At 47.1% G+C, this 22,113-nt stretch overlaps 2 protein-coding genes across 4 annotated transcripts in view; both read left to right on the forward strand.

The window, feature by feature from the left end:
* Positions 1–3,609, forward strand: part of LCK (LCK proto-oncogene, Src family tyrosine kinase) — a 35,439-nt gene extending 31,830 nt beyond the window's left edge. For all 3 annotated transcript variants that reach the window (XM_032246751.1, XM_032246753.1, XM_032246752.1), the window contains one exon: positions 2,956–3,609. In XM_032246751.1, coding sequence (XP_032102642.1) covers positions 2,956–3,158 — 203 coding nt within the window. In that variant the 3' untranslated portion in view covers positions 3,159–3,609. The remainder of the gene's footprint in view (positions 1–2,955) is intronic.
* Positions 3,610–8,074: 4,465 nt separating this feature from the next.
* The window catches only part of HDAC1 (histone deacetylase 1), a 45,757-nt gene continuing 31,718 nt past the window's right edge, over positions 8,075–22,113 (forward strand). The window contains exons 1-2 of the mRNA XM_032246755.1: positions 8,075–8,210; positions 18,594–18,706. Of these exons, the coding sequence (XP_032102646.1) occupies positions 8,162–8,210; positions 18,594–18,706 (162 nt within the window). The 5' untranslated portion in view covers positions 8,075–8,161. The remainder of the gene's footprint in view (positions 8,211–18,593; positions 18,707–22,113) is intronic.

Raw genomic sequence — 22,113 nt, forward strand, 5'->3', positions numbered from 1 at the left:
CCGAGTCCACTGGTAATGCTGGGGCTGGAAATATTCTCCAGTTATCCTGCCAGGGGTCCTCATTGCTCCTCCTCTGTGCCCACAGAGGCAACTCCATAGGGAATGTCCCTATTAGAAGAAAATAGGCAGTGAAAGCATGATGATAAATGGCAGCTGACATGTAGCATTAGGGTCAGGGAGACAATGGGGAGAAATGGGGACCTTGGTAAACTTGCAGCTGTGCAGCAGATGTCCGCAATTAAGGCATGCTCCCCACCCTCCCAGTTGATCTTTTGTTTTTTTAAAAGAAGCCAAAACTTGGAGTTTTAGGAAAATTTGTTCCTTTCCAAATTTTGGCGATTGATTCAAATTGTTTAAAAGCACTCTAGGGGCTGGGCACGATGGCTTACGCCTGTAATCTCAGTACTTTGGGAGGCTGATGTCAGCAGACCACGAGATCAGGAGTTTGAGACCAGCCTGGCCAAAAACCCTGTCTTTACTAAAAATACAGAAAAATTAGCCGGCGTGGCGGTGGGCACCTATAGTCCCAGCTGCTCAGGAGGCTGAGGCAGGAGAATGGCTTGAACCCAGGAGGTGGAGGTTGTAGTGAGCCGAGATTTCACCATTGCACTCCAGCCTGGGCGATAGAGTGAGACTCCATATCGAAAATACATACGTACATACATACATACAAATAAATAAATAAACGCACTCCAGGGCCAATCCAAAGTGATCTGTGGGCCCTGTGGGCTTGCACCCTTGACTCTGGCCATGGGTGTTTAGTTCTGTGGCCTATGTCCTCCAATGCCCTAATTTTAACATGTGAGAGTCCCATAGGTAGAGGTCTCCCTTGCACAAGTCCTGGGGAAGAAGGGTTTCTGTGGACTGCCTGATCCCAAGGCTTTAGTCCCAAGCTTTGCAGGAGCAAAACTTCTATTTTGTCAGTACCCTATAAGATTTTGGTCTTTGGGAACTTCTTGTCACAGTCTTTGTTCAGAAGACTGAAGGAAAAACCAGACACTACACGGACAATTTGGAAACAGGGAAGGAGGGAGCTATGTAACTGCTGTGATCATGCAGTTCTCCAGAGCAGTTCTTCTTGGGGTCCATATGCCAAAAGCCTGCCAAAGGGGCCAGGACTAGCATAAAAGGAGGGAACCACCTCAAAGACTATTTCATCTGCATCATGGAGGGGCCTGGTGAACCTTCTCAACCCCAAGCAAGGTCTACTTTGCTGAGGCCCAGGGTCCCTGTGGCTTCCTGATGCAGGATGTCATGTGCCTGGTCTTAAAACTGGAGAGACCTCACCACTGCCTTGGTTGTGGGTGCCCATCCTGCCCTGCGCCCTGACCGTCTCATCATTCCCACCAAATAATAATAATCCCAGGTGCCTTTTATTTATTTATTTTATACAGAGTCTCTCTCTGTTGCCCAGCTCTGTGTGTGTGTGTGTGTGTGTGTGCGCGTGTGTGTGTGTGTGTGTGTGTGTATGTGTGTGTGTGTGTATATATATATATATATTTTTTTTTTTTTTTGAGAGAAGAGTCTGGCTAGAGTTGCTCAGGTTGGAGTGCAGTGGCACAGTCTCAGCTCACTACAATACTCTGCACCTCTGCCTCCCAGGTTCAAGCAATTCTTGTGCCTCAGCCTCCCAAGTAGCTGGGACTACAGGCATGTACCACCATGCCTGCTTAATTTTTGTATTTTTAGTAGAGATGGGGTTTTGCCATATTATTCAGGCTGCTCTTGAACTTCTGGCCTCAAGTGATCTGCCTGCTTTGGCCTCCCAAAGTGCTGGGATTATAGGTGTGAGCCACCATGCCTGGCCTGTGCACTATTTTTGATGCTTTCTGTGCACAATCTCATTCAATCCTCGTAAAAATTCTGTGAGGTAGGAACAGCTATTTACTCTATTTTCTTTTCTTTTTTTTTTTTTTTTTGAGACAGAGTTTCGCTCTTGTTACCCAGGCTGGAGTACAATGGCGCGATCTCGGCTCACCACAACCTCCGCCTCCTGGGTTCAGGCAATTCTCCTGCCTCAGCCTCCTGAGTAGCTGGGATTACAGGCACACGCCACCATGCCCAGCTAATTTTTTGTATTTTTAGTAGAGACGGGGTTTCACCGTGTTGACCAGGATGGTCTCGATCTCTTGACCTCATGATCCACCCGCCTCGGCCTCCCAAAGTGCTGGGATTACAGGCTTGAGCCACCGCGCCCGGCCCTACTCTATTTTCTAAATAAGGAAACTGGGCTTGCCCAAGGTCCCACAACTAATATGTGTGTATTATTGAACATTTAATCTATACCAGGGGAACTGGTCGTGGTGGCATGTACCTGTTGTCCAGCTATTTAGGAGGCTGGGGTGAGAGGATTGCTTGAGCTCAGGAGTTCAAATCTGCAATGTGCTATGATTGTGCTTGTGAGCAGCCACTGCACTCCAGCTTGGGCAACATAGTGAGATCCCTTATGTAAAACAATTTTAAAAAAAATGTAAATAATCGGCCAAGTGTGGTGGCTCATGCCTGTAATCCCAGCACTTTGGGAGGCTGAGGTGGGCGGATCACCTGACCAGCCTGACCAACATAAAGAAACCCCATCTCTACTAAAAATACAAAATTAGCTGGGCATGGTGGCACATGTCTGTAATCCCAGCCACTTGAGAGGCTGAGGCAGGAGAATCGCTTGAACCTGGGAAGAGGAGGTTTCAGTGTGCCGAGATTGCACCACTGCACTCCAGCCTGGGCAACAACAGGGAAACTTCTCCAAAAAAAAAATGTGAATAATCTATACCAGGCACTACAAGTGGCCTGACTGACATTCAGCAAATACCGCTAGTGTGGCCTTACCATTGATGAAGACCAGGATTCTTTTGGATTGGTGCTTATACTGTGCCAGTTAAATATTCCAAACATTACCCCTGCCTGCGGGCTTCCAGTGCCTGGAGCCTTGATGTCCTTTCTCCTGTCAACCCCTAGGGATGACCAACCCTGAGGTGATTCAGAACCTGGAGCGAGGTTACCGCATGGTGCGCCCTGACAACTGTCCGGAGGAGCTGTACCACCTCATGATGCTGTGTTGGAAGGAGCGCCCAGAGGACCGGCCCACCTTTGACTACCTGCGCAGTGTGCTGGAGGACTTCTTCACAGCCACAGAGGGCCAGTACCAGCCTCAGCCCTGAGAGGCCTTGAGAGGCCCTGGGGTCCTCCCCCCATTTCTCCAGCCTGGCTTGGGGAGATGGAGTTCTTGTGCCATACTCACATGGTCTATGCACATATGGACTCTGCACACGAATCCCGCCCACGTGTGACACATACCCACCGTGTGTCTGTATGTGTGTCCTGTAATGGCGTGGACTCTGCACATGTGTCTTGTACATGTGTAGCCTGTGCATGTATGTCTTGGACACTGTCCAAGGTACACCTTTCTGGCTCTTCCATTTCCCAAAATCACAGAGGGAGGGGAGAAGCCTGGGATTGACAGAAGCTTCTGCCCAACTACTTTTCTTTTCTCAGATCATCCAGAAGTTCCTTGAGGGCCAGGACCTTATCTATTACCTCTGTGTACTCCTCCTTGGTGCCTGGCCTGGCACACATTAGGAGCTCAATAAATGTCTGTTGATGACTGTTGTACATCTCTTTGATGTTCACTCTTTGTGGGTGGGCAGTAGGGGTTCAGAAAATGGTAATGAGGTTACCCTGAGTTGGGGTGAAAGATGGGGTGAGTGGATATCTGGATATTTTCCAGCCCTGGTGATGCTGGTGGTCAAGAGGAGGTCCATGCGATCCTGCTGCATGGGCTTTGCAGACCCCTTCAAATGGGACAGTGCTCCTCACCCCTCCCCAAAGGATTCAGGGTGACTCCTAGCTGGAATCCCTTAGGGATTGGGTGTGTCACAGGACCTTCCTCCCCATTATAAAAGGGCAACAGCATTTTTTACTGATTCAAGGGCTATATTTGACCTCAGATTTTGTTTTTTGAAGACTAGTCAAATTTAGCTGGGCAAGGTGGCACGTGCCTGTAGTTCCAGCCACTTGGGAGGCTGAGGCAAGAGAACTGCTTGAACCTGGGAAGCGGAGGTTGCAGTGAGTTGAGATCATGCCACTGTACTCCAGCCTGGTGAAAGAGTGAAATTCTGTCTCAAAAAAAAAAAAAAAATTATAAAAAAAAAGACTAATCAAATGAAGCAGCGGGAATGGAGGAGGAACAAAGAAATCTGTAACTATCCTCAGATTTTTATTTTTTTTTGAGACAGGGTCTTACTTTGTCATCCAGGCTGGAGTGCAATGGCATGATCATGGCTCACTGTAGCCTTGACCTCTCCAGCTCAAATGATCCTCTTGTCTCAGCCTCCCGAGTACCTGGGACTACTTGCTTGAGGCCAGAGTTCAAGGCTAGCCTGGACAACAGAGTAAGATCCTGGTCTCCAAAAAAAAGTTTTAAAAAACCAATCACAGGCTGGGCGTGGTGGCTCATGCCTGTAATTCCAGCACTTTGGGAGGCCGAGGCGGATGGATCATGATGTCAAGAGACTGAGACCATCTTGGCCAACATGGTGAAATCCTGTCTCTACTAAAAAAATACAAGAATTACCTGGGCATGGTGGCACGTGACTGTAGCCCCAGCTACCAGGGAGGCTGAGGCAGGAGAATTGCTTGAACCTGGGAGGCGGAAGTTTCAGTGAGCTGAGATTGCACCACTGCACTCCAGCCTGGCGCCTGGTGACGGAGCGAGACTCTGTTTCAAAATAAATAAATAAATAACAATTAAAAAAACCAAACACACTTAATCAAGCATATTAGCTGACACTTGTAGTCCCAGCAGATCAGGAGCCTGAGGCAAGAGGATTGCCTGAGCTATGATTATGCCACTGCAACACTCCAGCATGGGCGACAAAGGGAGATCCTATCTCAAAAAAAAAAAAAAGGCTTCATTGAGAAGGTGGTTTTTGAGCAAAGATTCCAAGGTGAAGGGGTGAGCCACCTGTTATGGGTGGTGGGGAGGGGTAGTCAGCCAAAGGTAATAGGGTGAGGCAGGAGTTTACCTGGCAAGCTCTGAGAGAGGGGGATAGATCCTACAGGCTTGGGGCCTTGTGGCCTCTGCAGAAGCCATTTTGAGGAAACTTTGCAGGTATCTCTGCAAAACTGATATGAAATGACTTACATTTCATTTTGCTTTTTAATTTTTAATTGAGATGGGGTCTCACTCTGTCACCCAGGTTGGAGTACAAAGGCGAAATCTCTCTGCATTGATAATGAAGCGAAAAAAAAAAAAGACGAAATCTCAGCTCACTGCAGCCTCTGCCTCTGGGGCTCAAGCAATCCTCCTACCTCAGCCTCCTAAGTAGCTGGGACCACAGGTGCGTACCACCACTCTTGGCTAATTTTTTGTATTTTTGGTGGGGATGGGGTTTTACCACTTTGCCCAAGCTGGTCTTGAACTCCTGAGCTCAAGTGATCTGTCTGCCTCAGCCTTCCAAAGTGCTGAGATTACAGGTGTGAGGCACCATGTCTGGCCCTGACTTACATTTTAAAAGGATGGCTTACTGCTATCTCGAAAATAGATTGAGTTAGTCAATTTATAAAACGGGAGATTTTGCATAAAAATCCGGATTTCTGCCTTCTCTTGAAAAACAGGGGCTGGGCATGTTGGCTGACTCCTGTAATCCCAGTAACTTGGGGAGGCCAAAGCAGGCAGATTGCTTGAGCCCAGGAGTTTAAGACCAGACAGGGAAACATGGCAAAACCCCATCTCTACAAAAAAAATACAAAAATTAGCAGGGCGTGGTGGTGCACGCCTATAGTCCCAGCTACTTGGAGGATGGCTTGAGCCCAGGAAGTCAAGGCTGCAGTGAGCCATGATTGTGCCACTGTACTCCAGCCTGAGCAAAAAAGAGAGTAAGACTCCATCTTAAAAAAAAAAAAAAAAAAGGGCCGGGCGCAGTGGCTCAAGCCTACAATCCCAGCACTTTGGGAGGCCGAGGCAGGTGGATCATGAGGTCAAGAGATCGAGACCATCCTGGTCAACAGGGTGAAACCGTGTCTCTACTAAAAATACAAAAATTAGCTGGGCATGGTGGTACACGCCTGTAGTCCCAGCTACTCGGGAGGCTGAGGCAGGAGAATTGCTTGAACCCAGGAGGCGGAGGTTGCGGTGAGCTGAGATCATGCCATTGCACTCCAGCCTGGGTGACAAGAGTGAAACTCCGTCTCAAAGAAAAAAAAAAACACGAAGATTTAGCTATGTTGGGCTTACCTGTCCTCATGGAGTTGAATAGTAAATAGTGGCCACCTCTCCAGGTAGGGCATGAACTCTACCTTTGCCAGAGTCCCCTCTACTCCCTGCTGCTCTTAGACAATGAAACTGATTGTTTTGCTTATACCCAATTACTGGAGATAGTAAAAGAAAAAAAGAAAAAAAAAAAAAAAAGAAACTGAGTGTTAGTAACTATTTATCATCAAGCTCGTGCTTTTATTTTTGAGATGGAGAGACAGAGACTCACTCTGTTGCCCAGGCTGGGGTGCAGTGGCACGATCTCAGCTCACTGCACCTCTGCCTCCTAGGTACAAGCAATTCTCCTCCTGCCTCAACCTCCTGAGTAACTGGGATTACAGGCTTGCACCATGATGCCCAGCTAATTTTTTTTATTTTTAGTAGAGACAGGGTTTCATCATGTTGGCCAGGATAATCTAGATCTCTCTCTCTCTCTCTTTTTTTTTTTTTAAAAGATGGGGTTTCTCCATGATGGCCAGGCTGGTCTTGAACTTCTGACCTCAGGTGATCCACCCACCTCGGCCTCCTGAAGTGCTGGGATTACAGGCGTGAGCCACTGCGCCGGCAGATACTCTAGATCTCTTGACCTCGTGATCCACCCACCTCAGCCTCCAAAAGTGCTGGGATCACAGGTGTGAGCCACCTTGCCCAACCCTGGTCTTTCAGGTTTCAATGATGATCAGTTGATAATTGATGATCTGGTGGAGTGGTTCTCAATGGGAGAGTTGGGGTCAATTTTACACTCTCTTACACCCCGCTTATCTTCCCTCTAACCCAATGGTAAAGCTATTGCACAGTACTTGGCAATGTCTGGAGACAATTTTGGTTGTCACAGCCTGGGGGGAGGGTGCTACTGGCATTTAGTGGGTAGAGGCCAGAGATGCTTGTAGACTTCCTATGCACAGAACAGCGTCCTATAACAACGAATTACACGGCTCAAAATGTCATTAGTTTCCAAGCTGAGAAACCTTCCCTCCTATCATGGGATAATCTTATTTTCTCCTGTCTAAAGAGACTCCTACTTAGTCATCCTGGGTGACTGAATCATGGAGGTAGGTTTTGGAGTCAGAAAGGCTGGGTGGGTTCTGCCACTTTGTTACAGAGCCTCTGGTGCAAAGAAGGCATTCAAAAAACCCTGAACAACTGAAAAATTGAATTTAATTACTTTGTGTAACTTTGAGTAATTCATAGAAGTCCGAACTTCTTTATCCTAACCTGTAAAATGGAAGTAAAAACCCTTGGCCGAGAGCTGTTTTGAGGAATAACTGAAATAACATTGGTAAAGCTGTCGCACAGTACTTGGCTCGCAGCAGCCCCTCGAAAAAAACATTAGTTTTCTTTCCCTTTCTGGTCAGTTTCTCCCTCTTCAAACCCGCGTGTTGCTTTTCTTTTTAATTTTTAATTATTTGTCTGTAGCCCTCCTTTGCAGTCACAAACTCGCTTTCTAACCCAGGTTCAGCCCTTTTATTGGCGGAGTGACCTTGTGCAAGTCACTTTTCTCCTGTAGGCCTCGGTTTATTCTCCGTAAAATCAGAAAGTTGGCCTCCGATCTCCAAGCACGTTTCCCACGACGAAGTGGCCTAAGTTTACCAAGCTGCTTTCCTCCCCCGGGAGTGATGGTACGGTCCCCGGGCGGCTCCCCACCCATCTGTCGCAGACCTTGGTACAGGCCCAGGGGGCCCTCGGCCGCCTCTCCAGGCTGCCCTTGCCCCCTGCCGAGTTCCGGGCCCGTGTCTGCGCAAGCTGATTGGCTGGAGCGGTGCCCGGGCTGCGCGGCTATAGGTGAGCCCAGGAGGGGACGGGCGGGGCGGGCCGGAGACCCGCCCCCTCCCCCCTGGGTCGGACGCCGAGCGGAGCCGCGGGCGGGAGGGCGGACGGACCGACTGACGGGAGGGACGGGAGGCGAGCAAGATGGCGCAGACGCAGGGCACCCGGAGGAAAGTCTGTTACTACTACGACGGTGAGCACCGTCCTCGCGGCGGGGGCGGGGCAGGGCCGGGCCGGACCCCGGACCTGGAGGCTGAGGCTGGAGCGCCGAGGGGAGGCTGCGGGAGGCTGAGGCGCTGGGGAGAGGCTCGGAGAGGAGGCTGCGAGGGGGAAGTCGAGGCTGAGGGAGGAGGCTGCGAGAAAAGGAGATCGAGGCTGAGACCAAGAGGGGATCGCGTGGGGGAAGCCTGTGGTAATCTTGGTGGAGAGATTCTGAAGAAGTCTGATGTGGAGAGTTTGAGTGGGACTCCTAGAGGGGAGGCTGCGTCCGAGCGGGGAGGCTGGATCTGATGGAGACGGCTGCGAGGATACATTTTCCTGCCGAGAACCCAAAGCTCTTTCCTGCCCCGTCCCTTCCTCATCTTTTCTGAGGGAAGAGTCGTGCACGACTGGTCGCCCGCCTCCCCTCCCCCAGCTTCTGAGCGGGGCCTGCGGTTGCTGCTGTGACGTTGGGGCGCCTGGGGTTGCAAGGAGAAGGATGCAACCTGTTAAAACACACTTCTCACTTGATCTCTCAAGCTGGTTACTGTGTTCCAGAAAGTGTGCAGGGGCTGGAGCCGTGGGAATGATCGGGTCACCCTTCCCAATGACCGAAGTTCTCTCCGTGTCAGAGTTCAGAGTATTAGGGGAACACAGAGTAGAGGCACCGAACTCCACCTGAGGAGTCAGCGAAGGAGGGGATATCTCAGGACAATCTCAGTTAGGTCCTGAAAAACAGGAGTTGTTAGCCAGGCACGGGGAAGGCAAAGATAACAGCAAGTTCAGAGACAAGAAAGAGGACAACACCTTTGAAAAACAATCATTTGGCGGGACATGGTGGCTCATGCCTGTAATCCCAGCACTTTGGGAGGCCAAGGCGAGTGGATCACTTGAGGTCAAGAATTTGAGACCAGCCTGGCCAACATGACAAAACCCTGCCTCTACAAAAATATAAAAAGTAGCCATGGGTGGTGGCGCGTGCCTGTAATCCCAGCTACTTGGGAGGCTGAGGAAGGAGAATCACTTGAGCCCAGGACGTGGAGGTTGCAGTGAGATGAGATCAGGCCACTGGACTTCAGCCTGGGTGACAGACGGAGGCTCTGTCTCAAAAAAAAAAAAAAAAAAAAAGAGGGAGACTGTCTCAAAGAAAGAAAGAGGAAGAAAGAAAGATAGGCATTTGTAACAGTATGGCTGAGGCATAGATTTGGGGGCCTAGTGTAGAAGGTGGGGAGCAGGGACAAGGGAACAGTTGCAAATAATGAGGCTGCAGAAATAAATAGGGACCAGCCAGGCATGGTGGTGTGTGCCTGTAATCCCAGCTACTCTGGAGCCTGAGGCAGGAGAATCCTTTAGAACCTGGGAGGCAGAGGTTGCAGTGAGCAGAGATCACGCCATTGCACTTCAGCCTAGGTGTCAAGAGCGAAACTCTGTTGAAAAAAAAAAAAAAAAAAAAAGCCGGGCGCGGTGGCTCACGCCTGTAATCCCAGCACTTTGGGAGGCTGAGGCGGGTGGATCACGAGGTCAAGAGATCGAGACCATCCTGGTCAACACGGTGAAACCCCGTCTCTACTAAAAACTACAAAAAATCAGCTGGGCATGGTGGCGCGTGCCTGTAATCCCAGCTACTCAGGAGGCTGAGGCAGGAGAATTGCCTGAACCCAGGAGGCGGAGGTTGCGGTGAGCCGAGATCGCACCATTGCACTCCAGCCTGGGTAACAAGAGCGAAACTCCGTCTCAAAAAAAAAAAAAAAAAAATGTAAATAGGGACCAGACCATGAAGGGCTGGGCATGCTGTCCCAAGGAAGTTGGACTTTATTGAGGGCACTTGTGAATGATTGAAGTTTTATGCAGGTTAGTGACATCATCAGGTTTATACCTTAGAAATTAAAGTCATGGGGGCCAGGTGCACTGGCTCACTCCTGTAATCCCAGCACTTTGGGAGGCTGAGGCAGGCAGATCTCTTGAGGCCAGGAGTTCAAGACCAGCCTGACCAACAGAGTGAAACCCCATCCCTACTAAAAATACAAAAATTAGGCTGGGCGAGGTGGGTCACACCTGTAATCCCAGGACTTTGGGAGGCTGGGGCAGGCGGATCATGAGGTCAGGAGTTCCAGATCAGCGTGACTAACATGGTGAGACCCTGTCTCTACTAAAAGTACAAAAATTAGCTGGGCATGGTGGCACGTGCCTGTAATCTCAGCTACTCAGGAGGCTGAGACAGGAGAATCGCTTGAACCTGGGAGGCAAATGTTGTAGTGGGCCAATATCATGCCACTGCACTCCAGCCTGGGCGACAGAGCGAGACTCTGTCTCAAAAAAATAAAAACAAACAAAAAAAGAAGTTCATGACTGTAGCAGTAAGGAAGAAGACATGGATCCCAAGTTCCTGGTGTGGGCAATTTTTTTTTTTTTTTTTTTTTGAGATGGAATCTAGCTCTGTCACCCAGGCTAGAGTACAGTAGCATGATCTTGGCTCACTGCAACTGCAACCTCCACCTCTCGGATTCAAGGGATTCTCTTGCTTCAGCCTCCTCAGTTGCTGGAATTACAGGTGTGCACCACCATGCCTGGCTAAATTTTATATTTTTATTACAGATGGGGTTTTACCATATTGACCAGGCTGGTCTCCAACTCCTGACCTCCAGTGGTCTGCCTGCCTCAGCCTCCCAAAGCGCTAGGATTACAGGCATGAGCCACAGTGCCCAGCCTCTGGTGTGGGCAATTTGATAGTGAGTGTTTAGAGGTTTGGAGAATGCCATGTCAGTTGATAACTTTTTTTTTTTTTAATTTCTAGAGACGAGGTCTCAATATATTGCCCAGGCTGGTCTTGAACTCCTGAGCCTGGCCTCAAGCAATCCTGCCACCTCGGCCTCCCAAAGTGCTGGGATTACACGCCTAAGCCATTGTTTTTTGTTTTTTTAGAAATAGCTATTGATAACTGTTAAGATGTTTAGGGGACATCCAAATAGAGGCATCCAGTAGGCAGTTTAAAAGATAGAAATTTTGGCCGGGTACAGTGGCTCATTCCTGTAACCCCAGCTGTTTGGGAGGCCGAGGTGGGTGGATCACGAGGTCAGGAAATGGAGACCATCCTAGCTAACATGATGAAACCCTGTCTCTACTAAAAATACAAAAAATCACCAGGGCATGGTGGCACATGCCTGTAATCCCAGCTACTGGGGAGGCTGAGGCAGGAGAATCGCTTGAACCCAAGAGGTGGAGGTTGCAGTGAGCCGAGATTGCACCCCTGTACTCCACCCTGGGTGACAGAGCAAGAATCTGTTGCAAAAAAAAAGATAGAAAATTTTTGGTAGTCATCAGTCTCTTTTTTTAAAATTTTATTTATTTATTTATTTTTATAAGGTGGGGTTTCACCATGATGGCCAGACTGGTCGTGAACTCCTGACCTCAGGTGATCCACCCACCTTGGCCTCCCAAAGTGCTAGGATTACTGGCATGAGCCACAGTGCCCGGCCGGTAGTCATCAGTCTCTTAGTCTGCTGTAACAGAATACTGTTTATAAAAAGCAGGAATTGCTGGATGTGGTGGCTCATGCCTGCAATCCCAGTACTTTGGGAGGCTGAGGTTGATGGTTCTCTTGAACCCAGGAGTTTTGAGACCAACCTGGGCAACATAGGGATACCCTGACTCTACAAAAAGTAGAAAAATTAGCTGGGCGTGGTGGCATGTGCCTGTAGGAAGGCTGAAGTGGGAGGATCACTTGATCCTGGGAGGTCAACACTACAGTGAGCCATGATTGCACCACTGCACTCCAGCCTGGGGTACAGAGTGAGACCTTGTCTCAGAAAAAAAAGAACATAGGCCGGACATGGTGATTCATGCCTGTAATCCAAGCACTTTGGAGGCCAAGGCAGGCAGATCACCATAGGTCGGGAGTTCAAGACCAGCCTGACCAACATGGTGAAACCCTGTCTTAATAAAAAAAGAAAAAAAAAATACAAAACCATAAATGTATTTCTCATAGTTCTGGCAGCTGAGAAGTCCAAGGCTGGAAAGTCTAAAATCAGGGTGCCGGCATTTGGTGTCTGGTGAAGGACTGGTCTCTACTTCCAAGATGATGCTTTAAATTTAGTGCCTTCACATGACAGAAGGTGGAAAGGCAAAAATGGATGAACTCTTTGTTTTTTTTTTTTATAAGGCCATTAATGTATTAGTGAGAATGGTAGCACCCTTGAGACCTAAACACCTCTCAAAAGACCCCACTTCCCCACACCATTGGCATTGGGGATTATGTTTCCAACACATGAATTTTGGGGGACATATTCAGCTCATATCAATCAACATATGGATAGTGATTTTATTTTCTTTATTTATTTGTTTATTGTAGAGATGTGGTCTTGCCATGTTGTCTAGGCTGGCCTCGAATTCCTGGACTCAGGTGATCCTCCCATCTCAACCTCCCAAAGTTCTGGGATTACAGGCATGGGCCACCATGCCTGGCTGATAGCAATTGTAATTGTAGTAAATTTAGTCATAAAGGATGCAATCACCCAAGAAGTTACATAGAAGAGTATCCACAGTGGAATTTTTTTTTTTAGACGAAGTCTCACTCTGTCACCCAGGCTGGAGTTCAGTGGCGCAACCTTGGCTCACTGCAACCTCCGCCTCCCAGGTTTAAGCGATTCTCCCTCAGCCTCTCAAGTAGCTGGCACTACAGGCGTGCGCCATCATACCTGGCTAATTTTTTTTGTATTTTGGTAGGGACAGGGTTTCACCATGTTGGTCAGACTGGTCTGGAACTCCTGACCTCGTGATCTACCCACCTCACCCTCCCAAAGTACTGGGATTACAGACATGAGCCACTGCACCTGGCCAGCTTGAAATAATTTTTGTGGAAAACAGCCAGAAGAGAGGGAGAGGGTGAAGATACAGGAAAGGGACTAGAAGTGATGGAGCTTCCTCAGGAGCTTCCTCAAGTGAAATGGAAACCAGAGCCCAGGTAGAGACACTAACCTTCAACAAGTTTCTTTGTGATGCCAGGGTAAATGGCAAGGAAAAGTTCAAATGTAGGTAAGTTTGAAGAGGAGAAGATAAGGAGAAAGTTGAGGGAGTTCTCAAGATGAGGAAAGAAAATATTCTTTTTCCTGAGCATGGGGAAGGGCAGTTGGTAGAGTAGGAATCTTGAAGAGAGGAGATTTAAATAGCTGTTGCAAAAGCGGGGGCTAGGGAAAGAAATTTGGAAGGATTGCTGGGCAGTGATGAGAATGATTTGGAGGCTGGAACCTGTGATTTTGTAGTCATATCATTTTGCACAGTTTTATGATAACATTCTCAGTTTAAAAGAAGAAAAAAATGGGTCTGGCACAGTGGCTGATGCCTGTAATCCCAGTACTTTGGGAGACCAAGGTGGAAGAACCACTTGAGGCCAGGAGTTCAAGATCAGCCTGTAGAGATGAGTACCCATCTCTACAAAACAAAACAAATTAGCTGGGTGTGGTAGCACATGCCTGTAATCCCAGCTACTCAGGAGGCTGAGATGGGAGACTGAGGCAGGTAGCTGGTTTGAACCCAGGTAGAGCCTGCAGTGAGCCATAATGGTGCCACTACACTCAGCCTAAGCAACAAAGCAAGACCCTGTCTCAAAAAAGGAGAAGAAAAAATAGAAAGACCGGCCGGGCGCGGGGGCTCACGCCTATAATCCCAGCACTTTGGGAGGCTGAGGCGTGTGGATCACCAGGTCAAGAGATCGAGACCATCCGGTCAACATGGTGAAACCCCGTCTCTATTTAAAAAAAAAAAAAAAACAAAGAAAAAATAGACCTCAGTCTTTAGATAAGGGCACAGACTTCTTCCTTGAAAATTTGAGTTTTGCAGTGAGGTCATTAGTTTGGGACTCAGATTTGGCTCTGCCATTGAGAAGCTTTGTAATAACAGGCAAGTCACCTTACATTTCAGATTACTCTCCTATAAAATCAAAATGATAGGAGTTCCTATTATGAGAATAATGATGGGAAAGCTCTTTAAGGGTTTAAAGTATGGCCAGGCCCAGTGGCTCACGCCTGTAATCCCAACACTGGAAGGCCAAGGTGGGCGGATCACATGAGGTCAGGAGTTTGAAGACCAGCCTGGCCAACATGGTGAAACCCTGTCTCTACTAAAAATACAAAATTAGCCAGGCATGGTGGCACACGTTTGTAATCCCAGCTACTCAGGAGGCTGAGGCAGGAGAATCGCTTGAACCCAGGAGGCAGAGGTTACAGTGAGCTGAGATCGCACCATTGCACTCCAGCCTGGGCGACAGAGAGAGACTTTGTCTCCAAAATAAATAAATAAATAAAAGTAAAAAATAAAATAGTACCTAAATAAAAAGGACGATTTCTTTTAAAGTCTCTCAGCAACCTGATTAAGATATAGAGATATATCTTTATTTTAATTATAGTAAATTTAGTCATAAGGGATGCAGTCACCCAAGAAGTTATATAGAGAAGAGGATCCAGGGTGGAATTCTAAGGACGTAGACAGTGTCCCTCATGCTGTGTACTCTCCGTCATAGCATTAGTCACTGCATAGGAATACACACAGCACAGATTGGCAAACTAATTAAAAACTGTTAAGAAAAGGATAGTTGGCCTGCACTGTTGGAAGCTCACACCTGTAATCCCAGCATTTTAGAAGGCTGATCTCTTGAGGCTAGGAGTTTGAAACCAGCCTGGGCAACAAGGCAGATACAAAGAAACAAAACATCAAACAAACAAACAAAAAAACATGAAAATAAAAGGCTGGTGTCTCAGAGCCCCACCCTCACTACCCTCACTTCAGTTATTCCCTTAACCTTCTAGGTAAGATATCTCAGTTCCCCAGGTCTGAGCCTTGGCTGGATCCAGGCTTGATAGGCAAGGGAGTTGCTAGGGATCAAGGCCCATGCTTCATCCGAATGGACCTTTAAGGAGATACCTTTGGGTGTGTAGTTTACTTGATTTTGCGACGTTGTTCAAGGGACTTTTTACCAGGTAGAGCCATACAGCCCTCTAGCTTAAGTGCAAACTGAAGTAGGTACCTGAGAAACCCAATATAGCTTTTAGCATACTGGATTTGGAGTCAGAAGAGTGGACTCCCAGATCATCCATTAGCTATGTGATCTTAAGCAGGCACTTAACTTCTCCGAGTCTCAATTCAATTAACTGAATCTTTATTTAGCCTCTGTGATATACAAGGCATATTAATCCTTGCCTTCAAGGGGTACCTAATCTTGTGGATATAGTCATGTGAATAATTCTGATATAAAGCAATCCTAGCACTTTGGGAAGATAAGGTGGGCAGATCACTTGAGGTGAGGAGTTCGAGACCAGCCTGGCAAAAATCAACATGGTGAGACCTCACCTCTACTAAAATACACAAATTAGCTGGATGTGGTGGTGCAGACATGTAATCCCAGCTACTTGGGAGGCTGAGGCAGGAGAATGGCTTGAACCTGGGAGGTGGAGGTTGCAGTGAGCTGCCGAGATAGTGCCATTGCAATCCCGCCTGGGCGACAGAGCAAGACTCTGTCTGAAGAAAAAAAAAATTAATGAAGTGCTATATATAAATTGCATGTAGAGGAAAAGACCATTTATTTGATCAAGAAAGGGTTTGGAGCTAGGTGGGCTTTGTAATATGAACATCATCAGAGAAAGGAGGACATTTCAGGTTAAAGGAACAGTCTGCACAAAGGATACTGTGGTGTGAAGGAGAATGTCATGTTCAGGATACTGATCATATTCTGCTATGTCTAGAGCATGGGTTGCCAAACTTTTTCTGTAAAGGGCCAGATAGTAAATATTTTACACTTTATTTTGCCATATGCACAGGTGTCTGTGGCAACTAAACTACTCAGCTCTGCCACTGTAGTGTGAAAACTGTCATAGAGGAGATGTAAATGAATGGCCATGGCTGTGTTCCAATAAGATTTTATTTACCAAAACAGGCAGCTACTTGTATTTGGCCCAAGGGCCATAGGTTGCTTACTCCAGTCTAGAGCAAAAAGATCGAGAGCGAGAGTGAGAGAGAGAGAGAGAGAGACAGAGAGAGTGTGTGAGAGTGAGTGTGTGTGTGTTGTGGGAAAGGATGGTAGCAGGAGATGAAGCTGGAAAGGCAGATTAAGAAAGTCCTTGAGGCCAACATGATGGCTTATGCCTGTAATCCCAGCACTTTGGGTGGCCGAGGTAGGCGGATTGTGAGGTCAGGAGTTTGAGACCAGCCTGACCAACATGGTGAGACCCCATCTCTACCAAAAATACAAAAATTAGCTGGGTGTGGTGGCACATGCCTGTAGTCCCAGCTACTTGGGAGGCTGAGGCAGGAGAATCACTTGAATCTGGGAGGCAGAGGTTGCAGTAAGCCAAGATCGTGCCACTGCCCTCCAGCCTGGGTGACAGAATGAGACTTCGTCTCAAAAAAAGAAAGTCCTTAGTCTTTGAATGCTGGCTGGGCGTGGTAGCTCACACCCGTAATCCCAACACTTAGGGAGGCTGAGGCGGGCAGATCACCTGAGGTCAGGAGTTTGAGACCAGCCTGGCCAACAAGGTGAAACTCCATCTCTACTAAAAATACAAAAATTAGCCAGGCATGGTGGTGCATGCCTGTGATCCCAGCTACTTGGGAGCCTGAGACAGGAGAATTACTTGAACCCGGGAGGTGGAGGTTGTGGTAAGCTGAGATTTCGCCAATGCACTCCAGCTTGGTCAACGGATTGAGATCTATCTCCAAAAAAAAAAAAAAAAAAAAAAGAAAAGAAAAGAAAAAGTCCTTGAATGCCAGTGTTCTGAAGTTATTAGAATTAAATTTTTGAGACCTAGGCTAGTCTCAAAAACTCCTGGGCTCAAGTGATTTTCCTGCCTCAGCCTCTGGAGTAGCTGGGATTATAGGCTCATGCCACCATGCCCATCTCTATTATAAAGTTATTCTTTACTCTTTATCCTGTAGGGGATGGGGAGCCATAAGGATTTTCTGAGCAAAGGAACGATGTTATCAGAGTTGTGGATTAGGAAAACAACTCTGGTGACAGTTTGGCTGTAATGTGTATTGAAGGTAGAGGGACCAACTAGAAGGCTAGTGTTATAGATGAAGCAAGTGATAAGGTTTAGTTTTCTTTCTTTCTTTTTTTTTTTTTAAGAGACAGGGTTTCACCATGTTGGACAGGCTGGTTTCGAACTCCTGACCTCAAGTGATCCACCCGCCTCAGCCTCCCAAAGTGCTGGGATTACAGGCGTGAGCTACCGCGCCCGGCCTGTGATAAGGTTTAGTTTTCTTATCTATGAGGTGAGAATAATATTCCCTGTCTTACCCATGTTACTGTGAGGATCCAAAAAGAAAATGAAGTGAATGTGCTTTGATACCATAAGTATTACAACATGTAAGAGATGAACTGTGGTTTATAATAATTCTGAATAGGGCCAGGCGCAGTGGCTCATGCCTATAATCCCAGCACTTTGGGAGGCTGAGGCGGGCAGATCACCTGAGTCAGCAGTTTGAGGGCAGCCTGCTCAACATGGTGAAACCCTGTCTCTACTAAAGATACAAAAATTAGGCTGGGTGTGGTGGCTCATACCTGTAATCCCAGGTGTGAGCCTCCCAAAGCACTTTGGGAGGCCTTGGCGGGCAGATCACGAGGTCACGAGATCGAGACCACCCTGGCCAATATGGTGAAACCCCGTCTCTACTAAAATACAAAAGTTAACTGGGTGTGGTGATGTGCACTGGTAGTCCCAGCTACTTGGGAGGCTGAGGCAGGAAAATTGCTTGAACCCAGGAGACGGAGGTTGCAGTGAGCCAAGACCACGCCACTGCACTCCAGCCTGGCACCTGGCAACAGAGGGAGACTTTCTCTCAAAAAAAAAAAAAAAAAAAAAAAATTAATTAGCCAAGCATGGTGGTTTGGGTATCTGTAATCCCAGTTACTCGGAAGGCTGAGGCAGGAGACACCCGGGAAGCAGAGGTTGCAGTGAGCCAAGATCATGCCATTGCACTCCAGCTGGGCGACAAGAGCAAAACTCTGTCTAAAAAAATAAAAATAAAAATAATAATTCTGAGTAGTGATGGCTATTTTTCTATTGTGGTAGGGAATTCCTTGGAGGTATAGTGAGGTGAGTCATTTCACTGGCTGCTGTTCCCCACTAGCTTTGGAATGAACCCCTCATGCTATCTAGTGTTTGTGGGTTCCAGAAGAAAGTGAGCTAGACTGAGATTTAGATGTTGACCTCACCAGGGTCCCCTGCTTTTTTTTTCTTTGGAGTTACCCTTTCTCAAGGTAGGAGAGAATCTTGGAAATTAGAAATGAGCCAGAAAGAATTTGCCTGGGAGTTTGTTGTAAAAATTCTTGGGTTCTCCTGGGAGTGTATGTCTAACTGTGTTAGTGAAGCTGTCACTCTCTCTTCCTCAGGGGATGTTGGAAATTACTATTATGGACAAGGCCACCCAATGAAGCCTCACCGAATCCGCATGACTCATAATTTGCTGCTCAACTATGGTCTCTACCGAAAAATGGAAATCTATGTGAGTTACCAGAAGCACTACTGTTGCCTAACCTTATTTGCACTGGTTCTCCATATGCCATTCATTATCTCATTTTCTCCACCACTCATTCACTCATTCATCAAGTACATGTTGACTGCTGTTACAAGGCAGGCACTGTAAGTGATAAAGATTTTTGGCTAGGCATGGTGCCTCATGCCTGTAATCGCAACACTTCAGCACGTGGAGGCAGCGGGATCACTTGAGCTTAGGAGTTCTAGACCAGCCTGGGCAACATAGGGAGGCCCTTTCTCTACAACAAAATTTAAAAATTAGCTGGCCATGGTGGTGTGTGCCTGTAGTTCCAGGTACTTGGGTTGCTAAGGTGGGAAGATTCTTGAGCCTGGGAGGTTGAGGCTACAGTGAGCTGTGATGGCACCACTGCATTCCAGCCTGGGGGACAGAGCAAGACACTATCTTATAAAACAAAACCAGGGCTGGGTGTGGTGGCTCACGCTTGTAATTCCAGCATTTCAGGTGGCTGAGGCGGGCAGATCATGAGGTCAATAGATCGAGACCATCCTGGCCAACATGGTGAAACCCCGTCTCTATCAAAATACAAAAATTAGCTGGGCATGGTGGCACGTGCCTTTAGTCCCAGCTACTCGGGAGGCTGAACCAGGAGAATTGCTTGAACCTGGGAGATGGAGGTTGCAGTGAGCTGAGATCACGCCACTTCACTACAGCCTGGCACCTGGCGACAAAGTGAGACTCTGTCTCAAAAGAAAAAACAACAACAACAAAGCCAGATGTGGTGGCTCATGCTTGTAATACTAGCACTTTGGGAGGCTGAAACGGGCGGATTGCTTGAGCCCAGCAGTTCGAGAGCAGCATGGTCAACACGGCAAGACCTTGTCTGTACAAAAATCAGCCAGGCATGGTGGCATGTGCCTGTAGTCTCAGCTACTTAGGAGGCTGAGGTGGGAGGATCATTTTGAGCCTGGGAAGCAGAGTTTACAGTGAGCTGTGATTGCACCACTGTGCTCCAGCCTGAGCGACAGAATAAGACTCTGTCTCAAAAAAAAAAAAAAAAAAAAAACCTCAAACCCAAAAATGTAATGCCTAAAAAAGAGTGATTGGGACCATGTTGAAGTAGATGCCAGCTCTCTATCAGCGACTCTATCTAACCTGTAGATTCAGCTACAGGTGATTTTTCATTAATCTTCCAGTTTTTAAAGAGAAGCTGGAAATCCAGATAATAATCTCCTGCCTCAGCCTCCCGAGTAGCTGAGACTACAGGCACGTGCCATCACGCCCAGCTAATTTTGTATTTTGGTAGAGACGGAGTTTCACCATGTTGACCAGGATGGTCCAGATAATAATCTGGACTTCCAGCTTCTCTTTAAAATCTCCCAGGTTTAAAATGTTATCCCAAGAAACCGTGTCACTACAAAAAAATACAAAAAAATTTGGTTGGCATGCTGGCCTGTACCTGTTGTCTAAGCTACCTGGGAGGCTGAGGTCGGAGGATCACCTGAGCCCAGGAGGTCAGGGCTGCAGTGAGCCGGGATTGCACCACTGCACTCCAGCCTAGGTGACAGAATGAGAGCTTGTCTCAAGAAAAAAGTTAACCCAGAGTTTTTGTTTTTTTGGTTTTTATTTTAAGCATGTGTACAAACAAAACACATTAGTACATCTGTAGACCAAGTTGATCCAGTGGTTCCCAGTTTTAACCTCTTCTGGAGACAGTGAGGAGGAACAAGTGAAGGGTTTTAAATGAAAGAGAGATAGGAACAGGCATGCATTTTAGAAGCACAGAGGCTAGTCAAGTGGCTGTTATAAGAGTCCAAATGAGAAAGTAAAGAGGGGCTGTGGGGTCCATGTTGCCTTATAGCATAAGAATCTGTGGTTAAAGTCTGTTTCCACAGCTTGAGTAACCTACTAATAGCAGAATTTGTGTCACCATTCTAGAGACTGAAAGGAGATGAGTGTTCTTTCCTAGATGGCCTTGTCATGTCTCTGGAGCCAATGGCAGGCAACTGGGGGAGCAAGGAAGGAAAGTAAAGGAGTAGACAGGCCTTGGGACTACAGAGCTTTTTTAGGTGTGAAGGGCAGCTGGGAATGAAAAACAGAAAAGGCAGAAGATATTTTTAGATACTCTAGGGAGCAAACTGTCTCTACTCCCTAGAGCTCTGCTCCCCACAGGCTGGAGTGCAGTGGCGTGATCATAGCTCACTGCAGCCCTGAACTCCTGGCTCAAGTTATCTTCCCACCTCAGCCTCCCAAATAGCTAGGACTATAGGCAGGTACCACCATGCCTGGCTTTTTTTTTTTTTTTGAGACAGGGTCTCACTCTGTCGCCCTGGCTGGAGTGCAGTGATGTGATCTTGCCCCCTGCAACCTCTGCTTTCTGGGCTCAGGTGATTCACCAGCCTCAGCCTCCCAAGTAGCTGGGACTAGAGGTGTGAGCCATCATGCCTATCTAATTTTTTGGTAGGGAGTTTCACCGTGTTGCTCAGGCTGGTCTTGAATTCCTGAGCTCAAAGCAATCTGCCTGCCTTGGCCTCCCAAAGTGCTGGGATTACATGCATGAGACACCATACCCAGCCTCTCTTGGCTTAATAAAAAAATTTTTTTGTTGAAACAGGGTCTTGTTGTTTTTGCCCAGGCTGATGTCAAACTCCTGGTCTCAAGAGATCTTCCCACTTTGGTCTTCCAAAGTGCTGAGATTATAAGCATGCACCACCATGCCTGTATTCTTCTAAAAAAAATTATAAAAATGATTTTTATTTTTTACCTGCAATTCTAAGCACAGTGTGTTTTAGTTTTGTTATATAGATGGATCCATACATATTGTTATATAAATGGAGGCATACAGTATTTATTATGTGACTTTATTTTTTTTTGCTAAACATGTTCTTGAGACTCAACCATGTTGATACAAGTAGCTATATTTCTTTTTACTGTATTTCCTTGAAATAAATGTATTCTAGTCTGTCTGATATCTCATTGGTAGGCATTTGATATGCTTCTGGGGTTTGACTATTGCAAATATTGCTGCTGTGAACTTTCTTGAACGTGTCTCTTAATGCCTATGTGCTGAAGTTTCAGTAAAGGATATACTAGGAGTAGAATTGGGTCAGGACATATGCGCATATTCACCTGTTTTAGATAAAGCCAAAATGGTTTCCAGTTGCCAGATATGTAGGAGAATTGCAGTTGCTCTAAGTCCTTGTCAACACTTGAGTTTGCCAGATTTCAATTTTGTTGCTAATTTAGGTAGACACGAAATGGTATCTTACTATTATTTTAATTGGTATTCTCCTATTGAAATTCCTATTCATGCTTTTTGCCCATTTTCCTATTTGGTTGTCTTTTTTCTATTATTATTATTTTTAATTTTAGAGATGGGGTCTCGCTATGTTGCCCAGGCTGGAGTGCAGTGGCTA

The sequence above is a fragment of the Sapajus apella genome, unplaced genomic scaffold (genome assembly GCF_009761245.1).
Source record: "Sapajus apella isolate SASKATOON/1434 unplaced genomic scaffold, GSC_monkey_1.0 scaffold62, whole genome shotgun sequence".
NCBI classification, from domain to species: Eukaryota; Metazoa; Chordata; class Mammalia; order Primates; family Cebidae; genus Sapajus; species Sapajus apella.